The following is a 24,335-nucleotide window of genomic DNA, read 5'->3' on the forward strand; positions in this document are numbered from 1 at the left end:
TCATTTTCACATTTAGCACTCCCTTAGGGACATCTTGAGAGGCAGGTCTAGGGTAACAAATTTCCTTAGCATTTGCTTGTCTGAAAAGGATATAATTTCTCCTGTGCTTATGAAACTTAGTTTAGTGGGGTATGAAATACTTCTTTGGAATTTCTTTAAGAATGCTGAATATAGGCCCCCAATGTCTTTTGGCTTGTAGAGTTTCTGCTGAATGGTCTACTGTTAGCCCAATGGGATCCCCTTTGTAGGTGACCTCCCCCTCTCTCTAGCTGTCTTTAATATTTTTCTTTCACACTGACTTTGAGGAATCTGATGACAGTACAGTCATCTTGTATAGTATGTCCTGGGGAGATACGAAGACTGCTGATTATATTAGGAAATTCTTATAGTGAATTTTGCAGCTCCATCAGACCACTTTGATTCTTTCTTAAAATGGCTATTTCGTCCTTTAGCCCTTGTATCATTAGATTCCTTGGGTTCCTAGGCAATACCATTCAGGACATAGGCGTGGGCAAGGACTTCATGTCTAAAACACCAAAAGCAATGGCAACAAAAGCCAAAATTGACAAATGGGATCTAATTAAACTAAAGAGCTTCTGCACAGCAAAAGAAACTACCATCAGAGTGAACAGGCAACCTACAGAATGGGAGAAAATTTTTGCAACCTACTCATCTGACAAAGGGCTAATATCCAGAATCTACAGTGAACTCAAACAAATTTACAAGAAAAAAACAAACAGCCCCATCAAAAGGTGGGCAAAGGACATGAACAGACACTTCTCAAAAGAAGACATTTATGCAGCCAAAAAACACATGAAGAAATGCTCATCATCACTGGCCATCAGAGAAATGCAAATCAAAACCACAATGAGATACCATCTCACACCAGTTAGAATGGCCATCATTAAAAAAACAGGAAACAACAGGTGCTGGAGAGGATGTGGAGAAATAGGAACACTTTTACACTGTTGGTGGGACTGTAAACTAGTTCAACCATTGTGGAAGTCAGTGTGGCGATTCCTCAGGGATCTAGAACTAGAAATACCATTTGATGAAGCCATCCCATTACTGGGTATATACCCAAAGGACTATAAATCATGCTGCTATAAAGACACATGCACACATATGTTTATTGTGGCACTATTCACAATAGCAAAGAGTTGGAACCAACCCAAATGTCCAACAACGATAGACTGGATTAAGAAAATGTGGCACATATACACCATGGAATACCATGCAGCCATAAAAAAAGATGAGTTCGTGTCCTTTGTAGGGACATGGATGAAACTGGAAAACATCATTCTCAGTAAACTATCGCAAGGACAAAAAACCAAACACCGCATGTTCTCCCTCATAGGTGGGAATTGAACAATGAGAACTCATGGACACAGGAAGGGGAACATCACATTCCAGGGACTGTTGTGGAGTGGGGGGAGCGGGGAGGGACAGCATTAGGAGATATACCTAATGCTAAATGACGAGTTAATGGGTGCAGGAAATAAACATGGCACATAGATACATATGTAACAAACCTGCACATTGTGCACATGTACCCTAAAACCTAAAGTATAAAAAAAAAAAAAAAAAAGATTCCTTGGGTTCCTTGGATTGGCTTTTGACTTTCTCCTGAATTTTCATCTTTTTTCCTATCCAGATGCCAAATTCTTTATCTGTCATTTCAGTCACATCTGCCTGGTTAAGAACCACTGCTGGGGCCGGGCGCGGCGGCTCATGCTTGTAATCCCAGCACTTTGGGAGGCCGAGGCGGGCGGATCACGAGGTCAGGAGATCGAGACCACGGTGAAACCCCGTCTCTACTAAAGATACAAAAAATTAGCCAGGCGTGGTGGCGGGCACCTGTAGTCCCAGCTACTCAGAGAGGCTGAGACAGGAGAATGGCGTGAACCCAGGAGGCGGAGCTTGCAATGAGCCGAGATCGCGCCACTACACTCCAGCCTGGGTGACAGAGCGAGACTCTGTCTCAAAAAAAAAAAGAACCACTGCTGGGTAGCTAGTGTGGTTGTTTGGAAGTAGTAAGACACTCTGGCTTTTTGAGTTGCCAGAGTTCTCATGCTGGTTCTTTCTCATCTGCATGGGCTAATGTTCCTTTAATCTTTTAAGTTGCTGTTGTTTGAATAGTGTTTTTTTGCTTTTATATTCTTTCATGCCCTTGAGGCTTTGAAGATTTGACTATGGTATACATTGGGTTAAGTCAAAGTCAACTGGCTTCGTTTCTGGAAGATTGAAGGGGGCCAAGGCTTAGCTTGGCATTCCTGGATTGCATGCCCTAACCCTGGGGCGTGGTACCAGGCCCATTACTTTGTTTTCTGTCTCCTCAAGGATAAGCACATGCTGCACTGGAGAGGCGAAGGTGTTCCTGGTCTTCTGGTAACAACAGTCTAATGGACAGTGCTGGCCAAAGCACTTTGCTGGGGCAATGGCTGGTGGCAGCAATACAGTGGTGTCTACGTGTGCCGGTGGCAGCAGCAGCACAGTGGGGTGACTGTTGTCCTTGTCTTTAAAGAAAGACATTGTAATTTTTCTTTTATTTAAATCTTGGTCCTTTTGATATTAATTTGCCACAACAATAATAAATGAGATTATGTAAACGAACATATATGACACTGGTCCCTTGGTAGGCATTCAAAATTATTATTCACTTTTCTCTTCTACATTCAGTTCTGGTTTTGAGTATCACTGTTTAAGAAATCATGTTTCTGGTTGCTTTAGATCAATGATTCCCAATCCCAGCTGTGGACACATTACAAAATATAGATGCTTTGACCCTGCCTCAAACTTACTAAATTAGAACTTCTAAGAGTAGGAACAGAACAAAAACCTTAAAAACAAACAGAGCAACCAACCAAACTTTCAGGTTAAGAATTTGTCTTAGTCAGTCATAATGGCCTGCATTCCCATGCACTCCCACCACTATTAAACTGTAATCTCCATGGTATCAGGGAGATTTCCTTTTCATCACTGTCCAGTGTGTAGAATATGGTTTGATACAGGTGAGCACTCAATAAATCGTTATTGAAGGTTGGGTCAGGCAGCTATCTGCTTGCCTCTGAGCTAAGTTAATTCTAGTCATATTTGTGCTATTCTCTTTTTCGTCAGGTTTCTGACATGAAATCAGATATTCTGGACTCAGCTTAGTCTTTCTCTATGTCCAGGAGGATTGAAAACAATATGTTATCCAAGGAACATGAAATTCTAAATCTTTCTCTGCCTCAGAACAGCAACCTCCTTAGTTATAAAATTTATTTCCCCTCTTTCTTTCCTTTCTTGTACAAAGTCATTCCTAATTTATTTTTATCTTGTAATCAGTTAAAGGTATGTTGCTTTTTAATGAATTTATTTATCTTTGAATTCATTTATTTCTATAGAAAGACTTTTAATGCTACCTTACACAGAGGAAATCAATGTTTTTCTTAAAGCCTTACAAGTCAAATTTAGGGCAATAAGTAAAGAGAAAACTGGGCAAAAAAACTTACGTTTTGTCCAAAAAATCCATAAGAGATCTTAACACAATCTCTGCATCCATTGCCGCACTGTTCTTATTAGATGTGGTGTTTCCATTTGTTCTCATTTGATTTAGTTCAAAACTCATCTGTTTTATACACTCTTCAATTATAACCTGGAAACTAAAAATAAAGAATATAAATTCTAGAATATAAGAATACATTTTGCCTGAGCCTGTTTCAATTTCACCCTGAGGATTTTGATCTGTTTCCACTGGTGTGAATTCCCCTGCTCATGAGTTTTCGAATTCACTGTTTAACTGCAAAAATTTTTGTTGCAATGAAAGCTTACGTGTAATACTTATAAGTAAGGCAGATGAAAGTGCTGTTCTTCAGGTTGAATTAATTTGAGTGGAGGTTCATTCAGTCCCCACCTCTGATAGTCACAGTTGAGATGTTCCTCTGAGCATGGTTTGGGAAAATGACTGCTCTAGAAAGACTCTTGCAGTATTTGGTTTTCTGTTCGTGTGTTAGTTTGCTAATGATAATGGCCTCCAACTCCATCCACGTCCCTACAAAGGACATGATGTTGTTCCTTTTTTTGGCTGGATAGTATTTCATGGTGTATATGTACCATATTTTCTTTATCCAGTCTAGGGTTGATGGGCATTTAGGTTGATGCTATACTTTGCTATTGTGAATAGTGTTGCAATGAGCATATGCATGCATGTGTCTTTATGGTAGAATGATTTATATTCCTTTGAGTATGTACCCAGTAATGGGATTCCTGGGTCAAATGATATTTCTGTCTTTAGGTCTTTGAGAAATTGCCTCACTGTCTTCCACAATGGAGCTAAATGATGAGAACACATGGACACGTGGAGGGGAACAATTCACAGTGGGATCTATTGGAGGGTAGAGGGTGGGAAGAGGGAGAGGACCAGGAAAAACAACTAATGGGTAGTAGGCTTAATACCTAGATGATGTATTATAATGTGTATAACAAACCCGTGTGACACAAGTTTACCTATGTGACAAACCTGCACATATACCCCTGAACATAACATAAAAGTTAAAAGAAAAATGAAGTACTGCCACTGCCACGATGTAAATCAACCATATGCTTAAAAGCATTGTGCTAGGTAAAGAAGCCAGTCACAAAAGACCACATATTGTATGACTCAATTTATATAAAATATCCAGAATAGGCAAATCCATAGAGACAGAAAGGAGATGAGTGGTTTCCTAGGGCTGGAAAGGAGATTGGAATGGGATTTATTGCTAATGGGTATGGGGTTTCTTTTTTGTGGTGATACCAGTGTTCTAAAGTTAGATTTTGGTGAGAGTTGCACAATTCTGTGAATATGCTAGAAACCACTCACCTGCATATTTTTAATGGGAGAATTTCATGGTATGTGAATTATATTTCAATAAAGTTTGTTGTTAAAAAAAAAAAAAAGAAACACTCTTGGCATCTGGATACACCTTCTTCATTTGGATTCTGTGACTCCACACCTTCTTGGCTTTCCTCTGACCTCACAGGCTGCTCCTTCTCAACTGCCTGACCTCTAACCATTGGAGTAAGGTTGCCATATTTATCAAATGAAAGCACTGGACACCGAGTTAAATTTGAATTTCAGACAGTGAATAGTTTTAGTACAAACATGGCCACGTAATATTTGTAACACAATTATACTAAAAATTATTCCTTATGTATCTAAAATTCAAGTTTAACTGAGGGTGTTCTGTATTTTATTAGGAAATCCTACACTGTGATCCTCTGGGCTTCATCCTTAGACCACTTCACTTCTCCATCAGCAATCACTTTCTTGGCAATCACATCTAATCCCACGGTTTCCATAGCATCTATATACTGGTGGTTCTCAAATTCACATCTGCAGACCTGACTTCTAAACCAAACTCCAGACTATTTTATTTAACTGCCCATGCAATCTTTCCACTTCAAAGTCTGATGGGTTTCTCATACTCAACATCCAACCTATCAGCAAAATGTATCCTAAATCTGAAGATTTATTATTACTTCCAAAAATGCCACTATAGACCCCTTTACCATCCTCCCACTTGAACCTGTACAATAATTTCCTAAATTGTTTCTGTTCAACCCTCTACAGATAGCCTTTTAAAATAAAAACCAGATCATGTTCCTCCTTTGCTAAAAATCTTCAATAGCTTCCAACTCCACTTAGAAAAAACTCTAGATGTATCTGACAGACTGAAAGCCCAGCATAATCTGGCGCTGGCAATCTCACTGATCTCATTTCCTGCCACTCCTCCTTCCGTTTCATTGCAGTCCAGCCACAATAGACTTCCTGGTGTTCTTAGAATTCTCTGAGGACACTCTTATCTCATGGCCACTGTTATATTCCCTCTGCCATGGAAGGAAATTCTCATAGCTCTCTTGGTCCCTCGTTTATTTCAGGCATATACCAAATATCACTTTAGAGAAATCTTCCTTGTTCACTCAAACTGAAATGGCATTCCTATCAATCTCTGTTCCCTTATTGTTCATTTTTTCTCAATGGCATTCTTCATTATATGATGCACTGCATAATTTAATTTATTTGCTTATTGCCTGTTTCCCTCCCTAGAATGTAAGCCCCATGAGAGCAGGAATTTTGTTTTGTTCAGTGCTGCATGCCCATACCATGGCACAGGATGCCATGTTTGGCACAAAGAGGTTGTGCAAGAAATATTGGGACAATAGTTAAAACTGCTGCATTATATACTTGAAATTTGCTAAGAGGACAGATCTTAATGTTCTCAGCACACACACACGCACACACACAAACACACAAATGGCAACTCCATGAAGGTGATAGATACGTTAATTATCTGGAACGTGGCGATCATTTTATAATGGATATGTATATGAAAACAAAGTTGTATATCTTACATATACATAATTTTTATATGGTAATGATATCTCAATAAAGCTATTAAAAAGGAAATACGTGTTGAATGCATCAATGGACCATCTCCTTCCACCTACCTCTATTGCCTCACCCACTCTAAGGATTTAAATGTCGCGAAGAGCAATATTTCGTATTGCTTTTTTCATTCTGTATATCCCCTACGCCAGTGTTGATGGTTCTTACTTAAGTAAGAAGTGGCAAGTAGTAAGATATTCAAATCTCGGAGACTCTTAGCATCACCACCATTCCTCCATATTGTCTGCTATTTTCATGTTTCCAACAATAGGAGTAATAATAACACATGTGTGGGTAGGCAAGAAAAACTACTTAGGAGAATGAAGATCAATGAAAGCTTGGAAAATCGTCAATCATTGGAATGGTAATGAGGAGAAGGAGGGAATTCATTTTAGTATTGCAGTCAAGTCAATCCCATTCCTCTCCTCCTCCACACACAATGATGATACAGTTAGTATTTGAGAAGTATCCAAAGGCATAAATTCCTCAGATTTTAAATAGAAGTTTAGGAATGTTCACTATATAATGCTTTTATTTAAATAAAATATACATGTTTATTTATTCATGCGTACATTTTCCACATATTTACTAAACTTTATGTGCCAATCACTGTTCTAGGTGCTGAAGATATATCAATGAACAGAACAGGCACAGTGTTTTGTTCTTATAGCAAATATGAGAACTTTTATTTTACATTTACATGATGGAAATATTTTAGTTGACCTCTTGTTAAGTATTTCATTTGTCCAGTTTTTGGTTTTCCATATACATATTTCCATACCTAATATGGAAAAATTTTAATAAATGTTAAATTATCATAACTTGAGTGTTTTTCTTGCTTCTGGGCCTTTAATAGCAGGGTTATACATACACTTGTTCATAATTTTGTGTACATATTCAAGGCCTGATTCCACTTCTACCATCATGTTTGATCTGTCTCCATTTTTGGCTCCTGAATTCTTGGATTTCTTTACTGTTGACAACACCATTCTTGCCCCTCTGGGCTTGGCATTTACATTTGGTTCCTTGAGCCTTGCATCTCAGCTGGCCCCTTTGAATTTGTTTCATTTCTTGGCTCTCTGCATATTTATCAGCTTTAAAGGAACATTCTCTTCCAAGCTGTCATCCAAGAGAGTCTAAATCCTTGATTATTTCACTTTTATCTGGCTGAAGCTGCCTTTGTACTTCTGTCAGGTAGAGGTTGCAAGAGATGGTGGGGAAAATGAGGAAGGGGATGTTGTTTGTGGTGGAGTGTGTATTGAATCAAAATAAAGGTAGTAGATACTTGGAGCAATAGAAAAGGAAGGCAAATCATATTGAAAATATTTTGAACTAGTTGATTTACCACTGGGTCATCAATGATCCTGCTGGCTGTAGTCAAAATCTCCTTTGAAGTGACTACTTTCTTTTGCACTGATTTTTGAATCAGTGCATTGGAGTGGGGAGATACCCACCCCAATTTTTGCACTGATTTTCCTGATTTTGCACTGATTTTCTTTTGCACTGATTTTCAAATTAGGGCATTGGGGTGGAGCGATAGACTAGACAAGAGGTGTGACATTTATGTTTCCATTATGTGAAAAAGCAGTTTTCTAAACAGACCTGTATTGTAAACTCTAATGAGAAGCCAGCTCTGGGTATGTTATCAGGCATATAGAGGAAGGGTTCTCAGGGTCTAATGGACGATAGCATTCTACTTTTGCATTAATCCAGGCGAAACCAATACTTGCACCTACCTTTTTGACTCTATCAATTTTTGGTAAATTCACCTAAAAAGTCTTTTTTCTATTTTTTTTGATAAAAAAGGTCTATATTAACTGGCTTGAATAAAAGTACTACCAGTAAATAATTACAGATTTTGTGAGCACCCAAGGAGCCACATACTCACAGAATAATGCCTATGAAATATTCCTGAATTTTTTTGTTTACTTAATCTAGCCAGCCTCTAGTACTAAAGATGTTGGTTAAGAAGAAAAAAGAAAGGAGCAAACTAAAAACCAAACTGCAAAACATGTGTAAGCAGAAACCCTAGTGGCACACTCTCTGAAAATTTTAAGACCATCTTTAAGTTATTATTGAGGTTATATCACTTAGTCTCAGTTCCCACGTAGGTGCCCTGTGAGCATGTCAGGATTCCACAAATGTGTGGTTTGGCTCAGCTCTGACTTTACAGCAAAGACATCCTAACAGCTGCATATAGTAGAATTATTTAATTATGAGTTTTAATAACATAAAATCAAGTGGATTTTTACAATTAATTATGCACTTAATTCTAAAACTCTGCACTGCCAATTTAGACCTTAAGAAGAGTAGGTTCAGACTAAAATTGTGCATTGTGACTTCACAGCATGATCACATTGATTACTGTAGACTTTTCTGCCCTGAGAGTATAACATAAACCTGATTGGTAGTGTGAGGAATAAAGCCATAGCAACATAGCAACAAGGATATATTAATTATATTTTTTATGAGGAAAACATGACATGTGGCCCATTTATTCCAATACTCCTAATAAACCCTAATTGAGCAGAGTACTAAATTCTTTCCTATATTTAAAAAATCAATAATAAATGGGTTCTGGGTAGCCGCAGGTTTTACTATTTAGGCTAAAATAGCTGGCTTCATACAAATAAAGCTCTTCAAGTGTCCTCCTAAGGACACTACTCCTTCTTTCATAACTGTGGTTTATCCAGATATCTGTCGAATCGGAAAACATATTCTAGCCTTTATAACCTGAATATTCCATCTCCCCAAACAAAACAAAAAGCACTTATCATCAGAATGATTTAGATATTTTACAGAAAATAATTGAAATATACTTTACTTATATTATAGTTTCTACTCTGTTTAGTCATCTTATTTTCCATAAAGTTCCGAACAACTCTAGCTATTCCTGACCTCTTTATTCTTCCTCCCCCTAACTTTGCTAAATAATCTCTAATGTTGCCTCCGTGGCTGAAGGCAACAGTCTTTCTGCTAACCCCATGTTAATTTGCAACTAGAACAAAGAGAGACATTCCTGAAATGGCTCAGCAAAGGCCTCTTCATCTCTCAGTGTCACCCCAAGTCAGAGCCAATGAACCCCATATCTCTGGAACAATCTATGTTTCTCCAACTTCAGGTAAACAGAACATTGAAATTGCTGACTAACATCCAGATGAAGTAGGCAGGATCATCGAGTCAGCTAACAACACTGCAGAGGCAGAGTAACTACCCTTGGCTCAACACAGCAAGGCTGGTCTGGCTCAGCAGCTGAGCCCTGAAGCTGAGTTCCATGAAGACAAGGCCACCTTGCTTAAGGAAGTTACAGACACACCGACACACCTCTGATAATGAAGAGAAGGCTAAGTGGGAGATTATTCTTCACTCTGCTTTATTCCTACATCTAAGAAGAAAAATATGATGCTTTCAGAGTCTTTTGTCTTTCTGATTTAAAAAATGGCATAACTAATTGATAAATGTTTATTAATAGTGGATCTTTCTAAAACACAATAATAGGTGATGAGTGGTGGCCAGAGATAGTCCCTACCTGAAGAGAGCAATCTTTTTTTAAGACGGAGTTGCTGTTGCCCAGGCAACAAGCTCCGCCTCCAGGGTTCACGCCATTCTCCTGCCTCAGCCTCCTGAGTAACTGGGACTACAGGCGCCCGCCACCACGCCCGGCTACTTTTTTTGTTTGTTTTATATTTTTAGTAGAGACGGGGTTTCACTGTGTTAGCCAGGATGGTCTCGATCTCCTGACCTCGTGATCCACCTGCCTCGGCCTCCCAAAGTGCTGGGATTACAGACGTGAGCCACTGCGCCTGGCCCTGAAGAGCAATCTTCATAGTCTCTTTTGCAAACTGAACACATAGTTTAAAATAATACATCAGTTATTGAACTAATATTTAAAGCAAATTCTATATTAATGAACCTCTTCAAAAATATATTTTCTTTCCTATCTATTTTAACATTTTGATGAGGTGATAGCTTTTTCCTATAGAACTGAAGTGAAATTTAACTAGAGTGAACTTATCTTTCTTTAGAATCATATCACAGATAAAGCCAGTTTTAACAAACATTTAAAATATATAGATATATCAATAGTTTCCAAACTCCTTCCCATGGGGTAGTTGTATTTAGATTGCTAAGCCGTAAAACCAAGAATCCTGACAATTTGGTATAGGCTTGTTGATCCAGCTATACTGAGTGCAACCACACTGATAGGTATGGTATGAATACAACTCATACTTCTTATATATGTGAAGTTTTTCTCTTTTCTTCCCTCCCTCTCTTTAGTCTTTCAATAGCCAGTCACCAAGCTCTAAACACTAGAACTGCATATAGGTGTGAGATACGGTTTCTGTCCTGAGTGTGGGAAATAGACAGGTAAAACAAAACTTAGAGGATAGTGTTATAGGTGTTATCCGGCCGAAGGATGCACAGAGTTCTACGGAGTGCATAGCGAGACAGCATTATTAGATTGTGGGGTCATAACAGACGTTTCAGAGAAAATGACATTTAGACTGGGTCTTGAAGTTAAATAGGTTTAGTCAGTTAGAGGAAACAGCATTGAAGGCAAGAATATCATGAGCTGACACCTAATTATCTAATTTAGATAATGACAACGGAGGCCACTTACCTTTCACCGTAAGTGACGCTGAGCTCATCCAGGACCCCACTGAGCTTAACCTGAAGTTCTTTTAGAATAGTACTAGCTTCAGAATCTAGCTGCAGAGAGACCATAGATAGTATTACTTCGGAGTTTTGAGAAAGCATGCCTCTGTTCGCTTACAAGCATTTTGATTATTACATGGTAACTTCAAACAACATGTAAGCTTTTTTTCTCTTCTTTTTTTTTTTGTTTTGGTCTTTGAAATCAAATATAAACATTTAGGAAACTTTAAAGAAACCAAGGGGTTCTCATATACAAAAAATTGTTTGAAATTCAAGGCATGCATACAAGTAATAGCTACATAGCAAAGCCTTTGTTGGTTATAGCAATGAGATGCAAGGCATGACAAAAATATCCTCCAGAACATGATAATTCCATAATTTAGAAAACCTGTTATACTTCAGCTGAATATATATGTTGCTTCAAAATTTATTTAAATCTTTAATATCCCTGTAAATAAATAGGCACATTAAGAATAAAAGTTGTTAAAAATTTACTTTTGAATATTGTCTTGTGCATTATTTAAAGGTGTTTTCATATTTCCCCAACTTTGGAATTAAGAGTAATAGGATAGATGAGGTATCTAAGCACTCCCATGTTTTTCTGGAGACGATAGGCCTGACTTTTCTTCCTGGCTGCTAATTTACGGCTGAAAGTTCAGGATAATAGATCTATTGTATCAAGCAGAGAGAAATCCATATAAATAGCAATTGGAAATATTCTCTGAAATTGGCATGTGACTTTTTCTTTCTTTCTACCTTTAGAAATTTAGTTTCCTACCATTACTATCATTATTTCTTGTGCAAGCTGATCTACTATTGAAAAAAAGAGGACAGGATAAAGCCAAATTTGGGGAGTAAAACAAATTAAAGCATGACTTAGTATAAGTAAGAGAATCTAACAATGCCAACTAAATATAGTTTAAACTAATATCAGTTTAAACTCCTGGGAGCCGATACAGAACCAAGAAGTGTCCCTGTGAGTGTGTATTGGACATAAGTCCTATAACCCTCCAAGACTACTTTCTGATACTAAGGAACTGTTAGGAAGAAGAATTATTTACATATCTCTGCAGCTGGGTAGCTCTAAGTTGTACTGATGTGACTAAAAACATTGGAATGAAAATCAAATATTGCATTTGGCATTTGAGACTTTATTAATTATATCAAACCAATCCTTTAAATCAGTTTTAACCCAAATCCAGGTAATCTTCAGGATTGGTTAGTTTCTGCCCTCTATCAGAGGCAATGTGATTTTTTCTGGACTCCTTGTATCTTTTTTTTTTTTTCTGTCTCAGTAATCAGTTATGCTGACAGCTCTTGTCCAGACACACAGGCTACCATAACAGATAGAGACTTCTATAGGAGTGAGAAAATTAACGTATCTGTGAGCCTCATACTTTCTAAGAGTTCTGTTCAACTATAACCAGTTGCAGGAAAGTAATTCAGAAAGACAATTAGATAGTACATACTTATTTTAAAAAGACTTAAAAAATGGATAATGAATTTAATCACAATTTGCCCAACAAACTGTAACTCTCTAACTCCTAACCAAGAAAACATATGTGGATTTTCCACTTCAGTCCTGAGGAACCATGCAGGCTGAATTTTTTTAAATGATAGTTTCTTGTTATTGTGCTAATAACAATTTTACCTTGATTTCATTTGGTAAAAATGTTGGGGAAGAGGGAATGAGACGTAAGTTCTCCCATGGGGCTTTCTTCAGGCTCTCCACTTCTTGCTCACATGGGTGGTAGTTCCCCACCCACACCTCTACCACCTCCAAGGAAATCGCTCTGAAAGTAGCGTTTTCTTCAGGAAATGGGGGTTGCTTCTTATTTAAAATGTGTCTTGGTTTTCATATGAGTTTAATATGCACATTGAGGTAATTTGTTCACATTGAGGTAGGATTATCACCAGATAAAGCCTTCAAAGTCATACAGAAATGGCTACATAAGTCACTGGCACAAATGTATGCTATTTTCTTATAGAATTATTTTAGTCCACCTTAGGTATTTGGTGAATAGATATTTCAATTTGAACATTGGATGACAGTTTTAATTTCTGGATACACAGATATGTTTCTAAGTAGGTGCAGATGGAATATCTCTGTCATGTAACCAGTCCCTCTCACAAAAGGAAAAGTTTTAGTTTCAGTTAACTATTTAATGTTTACATGATCTGAATCATACCATTGAAACAGGCAAAGCAATTCTGAGGCCGATGTACATGCTCTTCAAATTTCAGATCTTTTTCAATAATGAGCATAATGGACATAATTATCACACTCATCTAATAATAAAACAATCTCTTTAGGTAGCAAAACTACCAGTTTTTGAGTTCTTCTGCATTACTCTATGTGTCCAAATTAGGGACATTTTTCTTTTTTTATGTTATTTTATTTTATTATTATTATACTTTAAGTTTTAGGGTACATGTGCACAACATTTTTCTTACTCCTACAAATTTTGTAAAATTTTAAGAAATAATAGATTGGGAGCTGAGAGCTCATTGCCTAAATTATCAATAGCATATTTTTAAAATTATTGGGTACTTCGTAAAGGTAAAAGGCAATCTAATCTTTTTTCAAAGGTTTAAACCTTATCCTAGTTATATAAGTAGTATAACATCAAAATTATCTTGAATCTTTCTGTATTGTTAGAATTATTGTTAAAAGCAAAAATTAAGAGGGAAAGAACAGAAAAATTTCAAACATTCATAAGTCACAGTGTATTCTAAAGTAGAAATTCAATTAGCATGTGTATATGAACAACTTAATTGGCTGGCTGGCTAAATAAAGTTTCTATGTAATGAGGAATATACACAATGAAAATTTAAGAATTTTGAGTCAAATTCTGAATTTAAAATAAAGTTTTTAAGACAGATTTAATTCCCCACTCTATGAAGGGCGTGGGAATTCCAAAATTGAGGCTGCCAAAGTATGGTTCAGATGATCAGAATAAACTATAATCCTGCATAGGTATTAACTGAGTTTTACACCATCGAGGTATTTTATACCATTGAGCTGTGGTAACAGATATAACTTGTCTGGGAGAGCCAGCTAGTAGGTAAGACTTTTTGTTGTTGTTGTTGTTTTGTTTTGTTTTGTTTTTGAGACAGAATCTCGCTCTGTCGCCCAGGCTGGAGTACAGTGGCTCGATCTTGGCTCACTGCAACCTCCACCTCCTGGGTTCAAGCAATTCTCCTGCCTCAGCCTCCCGAGTAGCTGGGATTACAGGTACCTGCCACCACGTCCAGCTAATTTTTTTGTATTTTTAGTAGAGACGGGGTTTCACCATGTTGACCAGGCTGGTCTTGAACTCCTGACCTCAGGTGATCCACCTGCCTTGGCCTCCCAAAGTGCTGGGATTACAGGCGTGAGCCACTGCGTCCAGCCAGAAAGACATCTTTTAAGTTATTTTCCTTAAGGCCTACTTTTCCTTTTTCTTTAAAAGATAACTCACTTATCACCTCCTTTTGCAAATTTTCCCTCAAGTGTAGCTAGCCCTAGGCAGTTAGTAGATCTAGCCTCTACACTGACTATGCTCTTTACTATAACTGTGTATGCAGTGTTCTCTCTAAACGCTCTCTTATAAATCTACCTCTTCCATAGAACTTGTTCATACTTTTCTATCCTGGGTATCTGTCCCAGTGTCCTGCACGCATGGGCATTCACCACATGTTGAGGAAGGAAGTGAGGATAGACAGGAGCATTATTTCCAAGAAAAATGCTGTTTAACTTGCACTCTTGTTTCCTTCTTTGGGATTTTGTTCCATCAATTATCTCTTTCCCTTTTCATTCCCTCTACCATTAATTTTATTACCCCATCATATAAATATGCTCAAGTAACATTAATGTTAACATAAACAATAGACAATGAAAGAGAAGCCAGACTTATTTGGAACTACATTCTCATTGACATCTAGCCAATATCCTTCCTTCTTTTGATCTTCAAACTGCTTACAACAGTGTCAAACTTGTTGACCCCACATCCTTTTCTCCTAAACATTCATCAGTTCTCTGCAATGTGGCTTGCTTCTGCTACAGATATGCCACTGACATGTTTCCATATGGTCACCAACGATTTCTTAATTTCAAGGACCTTATTTATCTTAGCCCTCATTCATACTGTTGTTTGCTCTGTTTCCCAAGGTCCTTCCCTGCTTCTGTAACTGCCTGTGATGTGTCTGTGTCTTCTGTTAACTTTACTCCTCTGTATATCCCTTAAATACTAGTGTCCTTCAATTCTCCTTTTTCAATCTTCTTTTCTTTTTACTCTGTACTGCCCTTGTACAATTAAATTCATGCCCATGGCTTCAACTATCACCCATATGCTAAGGGCCCCAAATCTATTATCAACACTCTTAACAGCATGCCTGAGAATCATGTCTATATTTCCAAGTACCTAGTAAACTTCCACTTTGATGGCCCATACATACTTCAGCTGTAGCATATCAAAGCACAACTTATTACCATTCTTTATTTATTTATCTTCTTATTTCCTCGGATTTGGTTAATGGCCTACAATTGTTTAAGGCAGAAATGTGAAAGTCATCTTTGACTTCTGTTTTCTATACCAAATATGACTGGTGATATCTCTGAAATGTTTTATCCACCTGTCTTGTCCTCTTCACTTCCAGATTCTGAATTTTTCTCCTCTAGCCCACTGTAATCATCTCCACATTGTGTTCCTATTTCCTGTTTCCCCTCTTCATCCTCCTAACTGGTATAATAAACCCAAATATGATCATGACACTGGCGTATCATCCTTGTAGCTGGCTTTCCACCAGGGAATTGCTTCAAGCAACTTCTCACAATCTTATCTGGGCTCTTGCTTTTTTTATTTTTTCTTTTTAAAACATCATTTTCCTTCAAATCTTCCACTTGACCAGAATCTTTTCATCTTATAAGGTCTACTTCAACTTAAAATATATGACTGAGAATTCAGCAAAAATTCCCTAGTGAGTCTAGAAGTAGTGTACTTTCCTGGAAATGCCCTAAATCACTTCATAAGCCTGTGGTGTCAGCACGAATACTGTGGTTTGTTGTCAGAAGTAAAAGAATACATGGTCCTCTCTACTGGAAACAAATATGCCCAGCTCTAACCATACTACCCTGTTTTTTGTTTCGTTTTAAACTGCCTCTTAAGGAGAAACTCCAAGAACTTACATGGCAATTTTCAGACAGACTATGGCATTTTCTTTATCCTATTCAGATTTGCATGAATGTTATGCTAGAGGTATCAGTTGTATAAGTTCACGTTTCTAACTTCTGGGTTTCAAAAAGTTGAACATCAATAGCTGTCTCCCATCCTGATTAAAGAGAGTATGCAGTAAACCCAACTGTCACTGTGCTTCAGATCAACGAAATGCCTTTGAGATATGTTCAATGAGTTTCTTCAGTCTAGACAACTGAAGGAAAAAAAAAGATTGCCTTACCTTTTATAATTCACTCAATATAGTTTTGAGTTAGTGAATATAAGGAATTTTGGCTTTTTCTGTTTCTATGAACTGTTTTTCTTTAAATTACACCTTCAAGCTTTATATGAGTGATGTGACATTCTTTTCTCTTAAACATTTTTTTCCCTTCTCACCTACAACACATACACTATTCCTCTACTTCATGGATTGCTAACATGTGGATTGTCCTTATAATGACAGAAATTTAGAAAAAAAAAGAATTTCTGAAATCACATAGTTCAACTTCCTTGTTGTTTCCAAATGGGTACAACCAAAGCACAGATAATGGGTTACGCTTTTGGAGCCACATGGGGACTGAAGAGCAGCATTCTTAGAAGCTATTTCCTCTGAAGAAATTCTCTTCTGAAAATGTTCATTAAAAAAACAGTAATCCCTGTTTTATAACAATGGGAAAGGAATTTAGGGCTTATATGTTGCATCTATTGGCTAATTGTGAAAATGGACTGGGTAGGGAGAGAAGTTAGGAATAGAATCAATGAGACACTTTATGTTTAGAATTTTGTTCTGCCCTTTTCCCCTGTCCTACTCTGTCTGACCCATTTGGCTGTTTCTTCACATTCTCGCATCTGTTAGAAACCACTGCTCAGCGATGTGAAGATAGTCCACCCAGTCAACTGAATTCAGGACCTGTTGACCATCAAGGGCTGGGGACAGAGTGTTCCCTGTGAGCCATTATCTCAGGGTGTCTGAGGACTATTCTGCTAAGTAGGGCAAAAAAGAGAATTGACTGGGTTAAAGAAGTTAAATTTTACCAGTAACGGCATTGGTTTATGGTTTGTTAAAGCAGGCATGAGCAACTGAAGGTGATCACAACCAGATAATGAAATAGATTTATTATAGATGGCAGTTAAAGTGAAGCTGTCTTCCTCTCCTTCCTTGCTGTGGCATGTGTCCTTTCTCCTTAAGTTTTCTGAAGGTTCAGAGAGAGGTGAGTTTAAAAAGAGACTCGGCAGTGTATGAGTAACCCTGTGAGGTCTCTCAAATGCTCTGGGAAGTGAGGTTAACAAGCATCGCCTGCCTGGGTCTGTATTTCATCTTGACATGGCTTGCCAACCAGAAAACCTTTCAACCTCCTCAGCAGCACCTTTTCTTAATTTCACAAGCTTAGCAGTTAGCTAAACTTTATGTAGTAGTAGTGCTAAATTATTAAACATATTTATTAAATCACTTCAATATAATTTGCTTTATTGGCCCTTATTATTCTCTTAATTTTCCATTAAGTTCAATTTATTAAATCTAATTGCAGAGATGGCAGAGATGGTTAGGAGGAGAAAGAAACCAGGCAGTCTCTGCATGTTGCCAGAATAAAAGGCCAGCACTTCAAACATTCAATTCTCCTTACTATCTGGGGCTATGAAGCTATAACTGGTTGCTTTTACTGACTTCAGCCAAATCACATTTCCCTTTTTACCTCCATTTATACAACAAGAGGTGAGGTTTGAGTTTATTTCTGAATTGTTGCAGGATAAGTTATAACAATTAAAACTTTCATCTGAAGGGTATGTTCACAATTAGGAAGTGTTCTTGTTGTTTTTCTCTCACAAACCTTATCTCTTTAATTGCTCTGATTCCCCTAAAAACTTCTAAGTTCTTGAGGGTGCGGTCCGCATCTTAGTAATTAATGTATCTCCAGTTCCTAGTAAAATTTACAGCTCATAACAAGTGCTCAGCAAATGAATATTTGTTGCATGAATTAGTGAAGGAGTAAATTCTGTCATCATATTCAGTGTGCTCAGATCTTTTTTTCATACAGCAGTCAGCCCCAAGAGGAAGAGATGCTTACAGTGGTGGAGAAAGACGTGGAGCAGCTGGCTTCTGAATATCCTTCAGTAAGTGCTAAAAGGCATCTCTAGTCTAATTATTGTTTTACCAAGTCCCTTACACCTTGTAATCTCCTTGAGGCCCCAGGCATTAAAAAATCTTTTTATTTTATACCCCAATTTCTGCCCACCTGCAGATAAACTACATGTAAGTAGGCAACAATGGATAGTCTAACTAAATAAGAACTTTTCAAATTGCTTTAGAAAACAGTTTTAGAACTGAAAGATATAATGTGACAATTTGAAATTGTCTATTTTATTATCTAATATATACTTTATAATTTATTCTATATTTTGTAATTCCCAAAAATATGAGAACAGTAGATTAATTCTTATTCATTTATTAACTAGTAACTTATATTTCTATATTAAGAAGAAAAGGCGAGACAGATTAGAAACCTGAACGTAAAATTTGGCCTCTGTTAACTATAACACCATTTTTTATAAGATTACATATAAAATTCAAGCATAAAGGCCAGAATCTTAAAAAACTGCAAGAATTTTGTATATGATTGCAAATCGACTACCTGTATTTTGGGATTATCATATTCTTTAATACAAATACTTGCCTGCACTCTTGCATGCTGTCCCAATTTCCATACAAACACCTTGAATCTCAGGTGTTCTTAAGATTCAAAACACAGAAAGTAGGCTGGTCAGGAGTGGTGTACAAATAAGAAAAATGAGTATTCGGTGTTATTTTCTAATTATCCAATTCCTTTCTTTTTTTTTTTTGAGACAGCATCTCATTCCGTTGTCCAGGCTGGAGTGTCGTGGTGTGATCTTTGCTCACTGCAACCTCCGCCTCTAGGGTTCAAGTGATTCTCCTGCTTCAGCCTCCTGAGTAGCTGGGACTACAGGCACCCACCACCATGCCTGGCTAATTTTTGGTATTTTTAGTAGAAACAGGGTTTTGCCATGTTAGGCTGGTCTCAAACTCTTGACCTCAGGTGATCCACCCACTTTGGCCTCCCAAAGTGCTGGGATTACAGGAACGAGCTACCACACCTGGCCTGATTCTTTTTCAGAAAGCATATAGCAGTAATTCGCAAAGCATGGTCCCCAGACCAGTAGCATCAGCGTCACCCAGAGATTCCTTAGAAATGCAAATCATCTGGCCCTGCCCCAAACGTACTGAATCAAAAACACTGGGGGTAGAGTTCAGTGATGTGTGTTTTTCATAAACTCATCAGGTAGTTCTGATGCGTGCTGAAGTTCAAGAACTACTGCCATGGAGTATTATTTCCTTTAAAGCTCTGATCTTTCATCTCCTGTTGCCTCAGCACGTATAAAGTTGAGAGGCTAGTGGCAAGTGAAAAATGATGAAGATTAATGTTTTTCCTTCCTGGTCTAGGGTTGCTTAGCTAATGACTTGGTCCTTGTGGCTAATAGGTATTACAATGAATTTCAATGAGCTACATACACACACTTTTGGGCAGTCAGATGCAATTTCTAGTTGACACATCAAATTTGTCATTAAAAATTAAAAGCAACATAGATATACATCTCTGAAATAAAAGGATAATTAAGTTGACCATTAAAATATCCATATTTTTAGAATAATGGGGTTATGGTCCAGATTCCTTGGCTCTATTCTGCCTGGACTTATGTGAAGTTACTCTCATGGGAAATTTTACCATCATGATATGACACAAAAGAGTCAATCTTTTTTTGAGTCATAACAATACAAATAGCATTATCATTATACCTAATTGATCTGCCTGTGCTCAACAGTTGAAAATAATTTAGCTGAACAAACGAACCCTCCTTTTTCCCCAAATGTCTTAATAACGGCTAACTACAATTTGAAGTAACATCAATAGTTAGTGGGCTTATGGATAACTATGTATTCTACCATTTAAAATGATTGCACCAATAAAATATTGTGAAGGATTAATGCACCTTCTAAATCAATTATCATAATACAAGTTCTTTAGAGTTTCAAAATCCATCTCTTATAACTTCCTGAAAAGAAATTAAATTTTGGATTTTTTTTCATATACCTATATATTTAGATTGCAAATTAATGATAAGTCCTTTTCTTGGGCTGCAGCAATGTGTTTTTGTTACAAAATGAATACAAGCTAAGTAATTATTTGCAATTGATAGATAATAAATTATATTCATGAAATAATTAAGCTATTAACATAATGTAACCTAAAGTAATCACTCACCAATGAATGAAAATGATTACATGGCAAGCTGATAATCATTTTGTTGTTATTGTGTTATAAAGGGACAGGTAATATTATATGGGGATTGTAGTGTAAATTAACTTGTAGCTCTAGTACATCTACAACATTTTTATTTGTTTTAGTATAGTGATTCCCAAAACTGTATCCACATAAAAAATCGCCAGAGGTGCTTTTTAAAAAAACAGACTCTGTACTCCATTCCTAAAGGTTAGTTTTTCTTCATGGTTTGTGAGTTATTTTTTTTTTTTATATTCTCTAGAGGAATCAGAGATGTTATGCCAAAACATGCCTCTGATTTGTATGCAGAGAAGTGTGTTGGAAAATCACTTTATAGGAGAAGAAAATTAGTGGTTTGCTTTTCTCTTTTGATTTTTTTTCCCTAAATAGGGCATTAGAAAGTAAATGTGCTGACATGGCCCATAGGATATTGTGCATGTGACTGTCTAACAATGATTGCTTAAGTGACTGTTTTTGGAACCACTGTCAACAGCATAATCCCAGGATCATCATGGTGTTAAGCAATGCTTCCATTTGAACTCCATACAGAGAGTGGAGTTTTCCACTGAAAAAACGTTTTAAACACTCTTTTTATTTCCAGAGGGAAAAGAGGCTGATTCTGTGAAGAAAAAACAGCTGCCTCAACTACATGGTGATCAGGTTAAAGCAGCAGGGAGCTGCAGTAGCATGCAGTCATGCCTGTAAGCAGCCAGCACTTTGCAGATAGTATAATATTAGAGGAAAGCAATGCTGTTGTTAGAAGCCAGCTAATAAACACATAGCATTAAAAACCATTTTGAGCAAGTGCACAAGCAATTATTTGCTATTTAATTTTTATAGCAAGAAGTACATATCTCAACACAGATGGTGGGGTATAAAATAAAAAGAAACTCTTAAACAAAGAATAAGGTCTAGCCTGGAATATTTCCCTTATTTACAGATTGGAATTGGTTGTAATACCAGTCAAAGGTTTTACAACCAGTTCCACTGTAAGGAAAAAACTGGAAATTTGAATTAGAACACATTGTATAACTTTTAAAGGCCCCTGAACATGTCTGTATCAAGTGTTGCATATCAAAGGGTGAATGCTGTAATTTTCTCATATCAAAGAGTGAATTCTATAATTTTCAATCAAATCCTTTTTCATCTTTATAAAAGCCCCAAGTTAAGGAAACCATTTAGATACTGCCATGTTTATAGAACAATATTGGAAGAACTCTGCTTATTATTTTGAAATTCTGTTGCCTAGAGACCCCAGAGTAATCAGAAACTCTATCATAATTCTGTATCAATTAAGCTTCTATTTTCTGGGAGGACATATGATGCACTCAGACTTGAATGCAAGTCTTGCTTCCTCCTGACATTTCATCAATCTCTATGCCAATGCTGACTGGCCCTACCTAAAACTTTGAGCTGAAAATGGAAGGGAGTAAGAGAAAAGATCTATGCATAGAGAGGAGAAAAAGAAAACAGGAGAAACAGAAAATCACAGAAAAGGGTAAAGAGAGGAAGGAAAGAAATGAAAAAAATATTTAGAAAAAGAAAGGAGCAGATTACATTGTTAGAAGCTAGGCATTCATTTTATTTCACTGATTTATTTATGTTTTCTTCTTAAATTGTATCTGAGGAGTTTAGCAAATAGACATTGCAAGAGTTTTAAAGGGAGAAGGTACCAAGCTCAGTATTTCTGTTTTCATTATTTTCTTCAATAAGAGGAGGAGTTCTATGGTTTAGTCATATATTTGAAACAAAATGAATAGTGTGAAAACTGTATATTTCAAACCAGCAATTCTATCTGAAATAAGGAATTCATTTTTGATTGGTGAACAAGCCACTTTATAACATTTTTAATTAGCAAGTGGCTTGGCCCATCCAGTTTCCTTGAAGTACAGGTCTGATTTATCTGGTTAAATTCAGTTCAACAATATGTTATTCACATTAGAGTTCAAACACAGAATAGTAATGAAATAGCGTAAGTGGTGTAAGGAGAAATTTATGGAAATATGACATTTTAAATATAACTTTATTCTTAGATGATTTGTGGGCTTTAAAATTTACAGAAAGGAGATAATATTTCCCACATGAAATCAATAATTTCTTCATCTCTTTTCTAAATGCTAAGTGGACTTCAAGTCTGAATATGAAACATCAGTAAAATTGAAAAGGAAATCTCACATTATGTTCCCTAATTGGTTGTGCTTACCTAATCCAGCAGAATAATTTTAAAATAAGATCAATGCCCTCAAACTTTACATAAAGCATTAACACACTTTAGGGAATGAGGCCTTATTTTAGACAAATAAAACTGAGATTGCAATGAAGGCACAGCTCATAAACGTTCATGTTTTTAAAGTTTTGCATCATCACACATATATTCTAGTGCTTCTCCATTGTAGAATGCTAAACAGCAAGTTCATTTTTCAAAATACTGAAAAAGAAACAGACATTGGGGAAGTCTAAAAACATCTCCTTGGGGTTAAAAGCAAAATCACATGGGAAGGAGCCAATCTTAAAAGAAACATTTGTAGTCACATAAATTTAGAAATAAAAGGGATATTTACATTGAAATGCATCCTAGCATTACGCACATCTCAGAAACTTTCCCACAGGAAGGAACAATGTAAAGGAATCTTAAACAGAAGTATCTATCTACGTATTCTTGACATAGCTGCCCTTGAGATTGTTTGGAGCGGAATGAGGGCATGGGGAGAAACCCTGCTTCATGACCCTCCCTCTCAGCACCTTCTCCAGTCCCTCAGTCCCTGAATGCTTAGGTCAGTTTATGAAAGAAAAGACTGTGGCAGGCAGGAAGATGCAGGTGCATAGCTAGTATTTCACTGTCTGTCTGTTCCAAACAAGCAAATGGGAATAAGTAGAAAATGCAATGGTCTTTAGGTATGGAGTGAGGGTTGGAGGGAACAGCCAGGTAAGGGATAAAATGCTTACTATCACAAACCTCATAAAAGAATCTTTCTCCTTCCTTCTTCTGCTCATGGAATTGCAAGTCAAAGATGTTGGACAAAGACATGACACATTACAGACACAGCACACAACACATTTTTGACAGAGCTTTCTCGATGTGAAAAATAAACTACTAGTACATCAAAAACCAATAGTACCACAAAGCATATTTCAGAACAAACATTGATATCAAGCTGACATTGTACAAGACAGTGAAAAACACAATTTGTGGAATTTTACAAGTCATTAGCATACAAATATATGTGTGTATATATGACTACACACACAAACATACATGTGCACACACATAAGACCAAAGGCTACTATCTTCTGCCTCCCATTCACACTTCTAATGTATTTACTAAAGTATTCTGTTGTGGATAATAATCATTTTAGTTGTTAATGACATTTGAGATTATTATCATTTCCTGTTCTTAGTTAACCATGTAAAAACTTGATTAAGACACTTTCATAGCAAGAGATACGCTGCTAATAATCTCTAAGTAGGTTTTTAGCAAATGTAGGAGAAAAAGATACCCACCTCTTTCCCTCCCATGGATTCAAACATTTTTTCCAGCTGGACCCGCAATTGTTGAATATTGTTCATCAAGATACAGGGCTTTAAATACAGAAGAAAAGACTATTGTGAGCAATCATTTTATATAAAATTATTGAATGAGTTTAACTTATAAGTGGTTGAAAATAGCTATTTTGGATTCCTATTATATAAGATGTATATACTAATTCTGCTATTTCAACATTATAGTTTGTAACAGTTAAGAATGGAAATGGAAAAATATAATGCCACATTGGGGAATG

General features: G+C 36.8%; 1 protein-coding gene across 2 annotated transcripts in view; it reads right to left on the reverse strand.

Moving 5' to 3' along the window:
- UNC13C (unc-13 homolog C) overlaps window positions 1-24,335 on the reverse strand; it is a 654,851-nt gene that overhangs the window by 90,952 nt on the left and 539,564 nt on the right. Inside the window, exons 24-26 of one of the 2 annotated variants that reach the window (XR_004030428.1) lie at window positions 24,058-24,135; window positions 11,031-11,115; window positions 3,495-3,644 (exon numbers count right to left, since the gene is read on the reverse strand). Coding sequence is in view for 1 of the 2 variants with exons in the window: in XM_030814067.1 (XP_030669927.1) it covers window positions 3,495-3,644; window positions 11,031-11,119; window positions 24,058-24,135 (317 nt within the window). In the remaining variant the exon portion in view is untranslated. Of the gene's footprint in view, window positions 1-3,494; window positions 3,645-11,030; window positions 11,120-24,057; window positions 24,136-24,335 lie in introns of both variants that reach the window. The other variant, XM_030814067.1, reaches the window with a different exon arrangement.

This window comes from Nomascus leucogenys, chromosome 6, assembly GCF_006542625.1.
Source record: "Nomascus leucogenys isolate Asia chromosome 6, Asia_NLE_v1, whole genome shotgun sequence".
Classification (NCBI taxonomy): Eukaryota; Metazoa; Chordata; class Mammalia; order Primates; family Hylobatidae; genus Nomascus; species Nomascus leucogenys.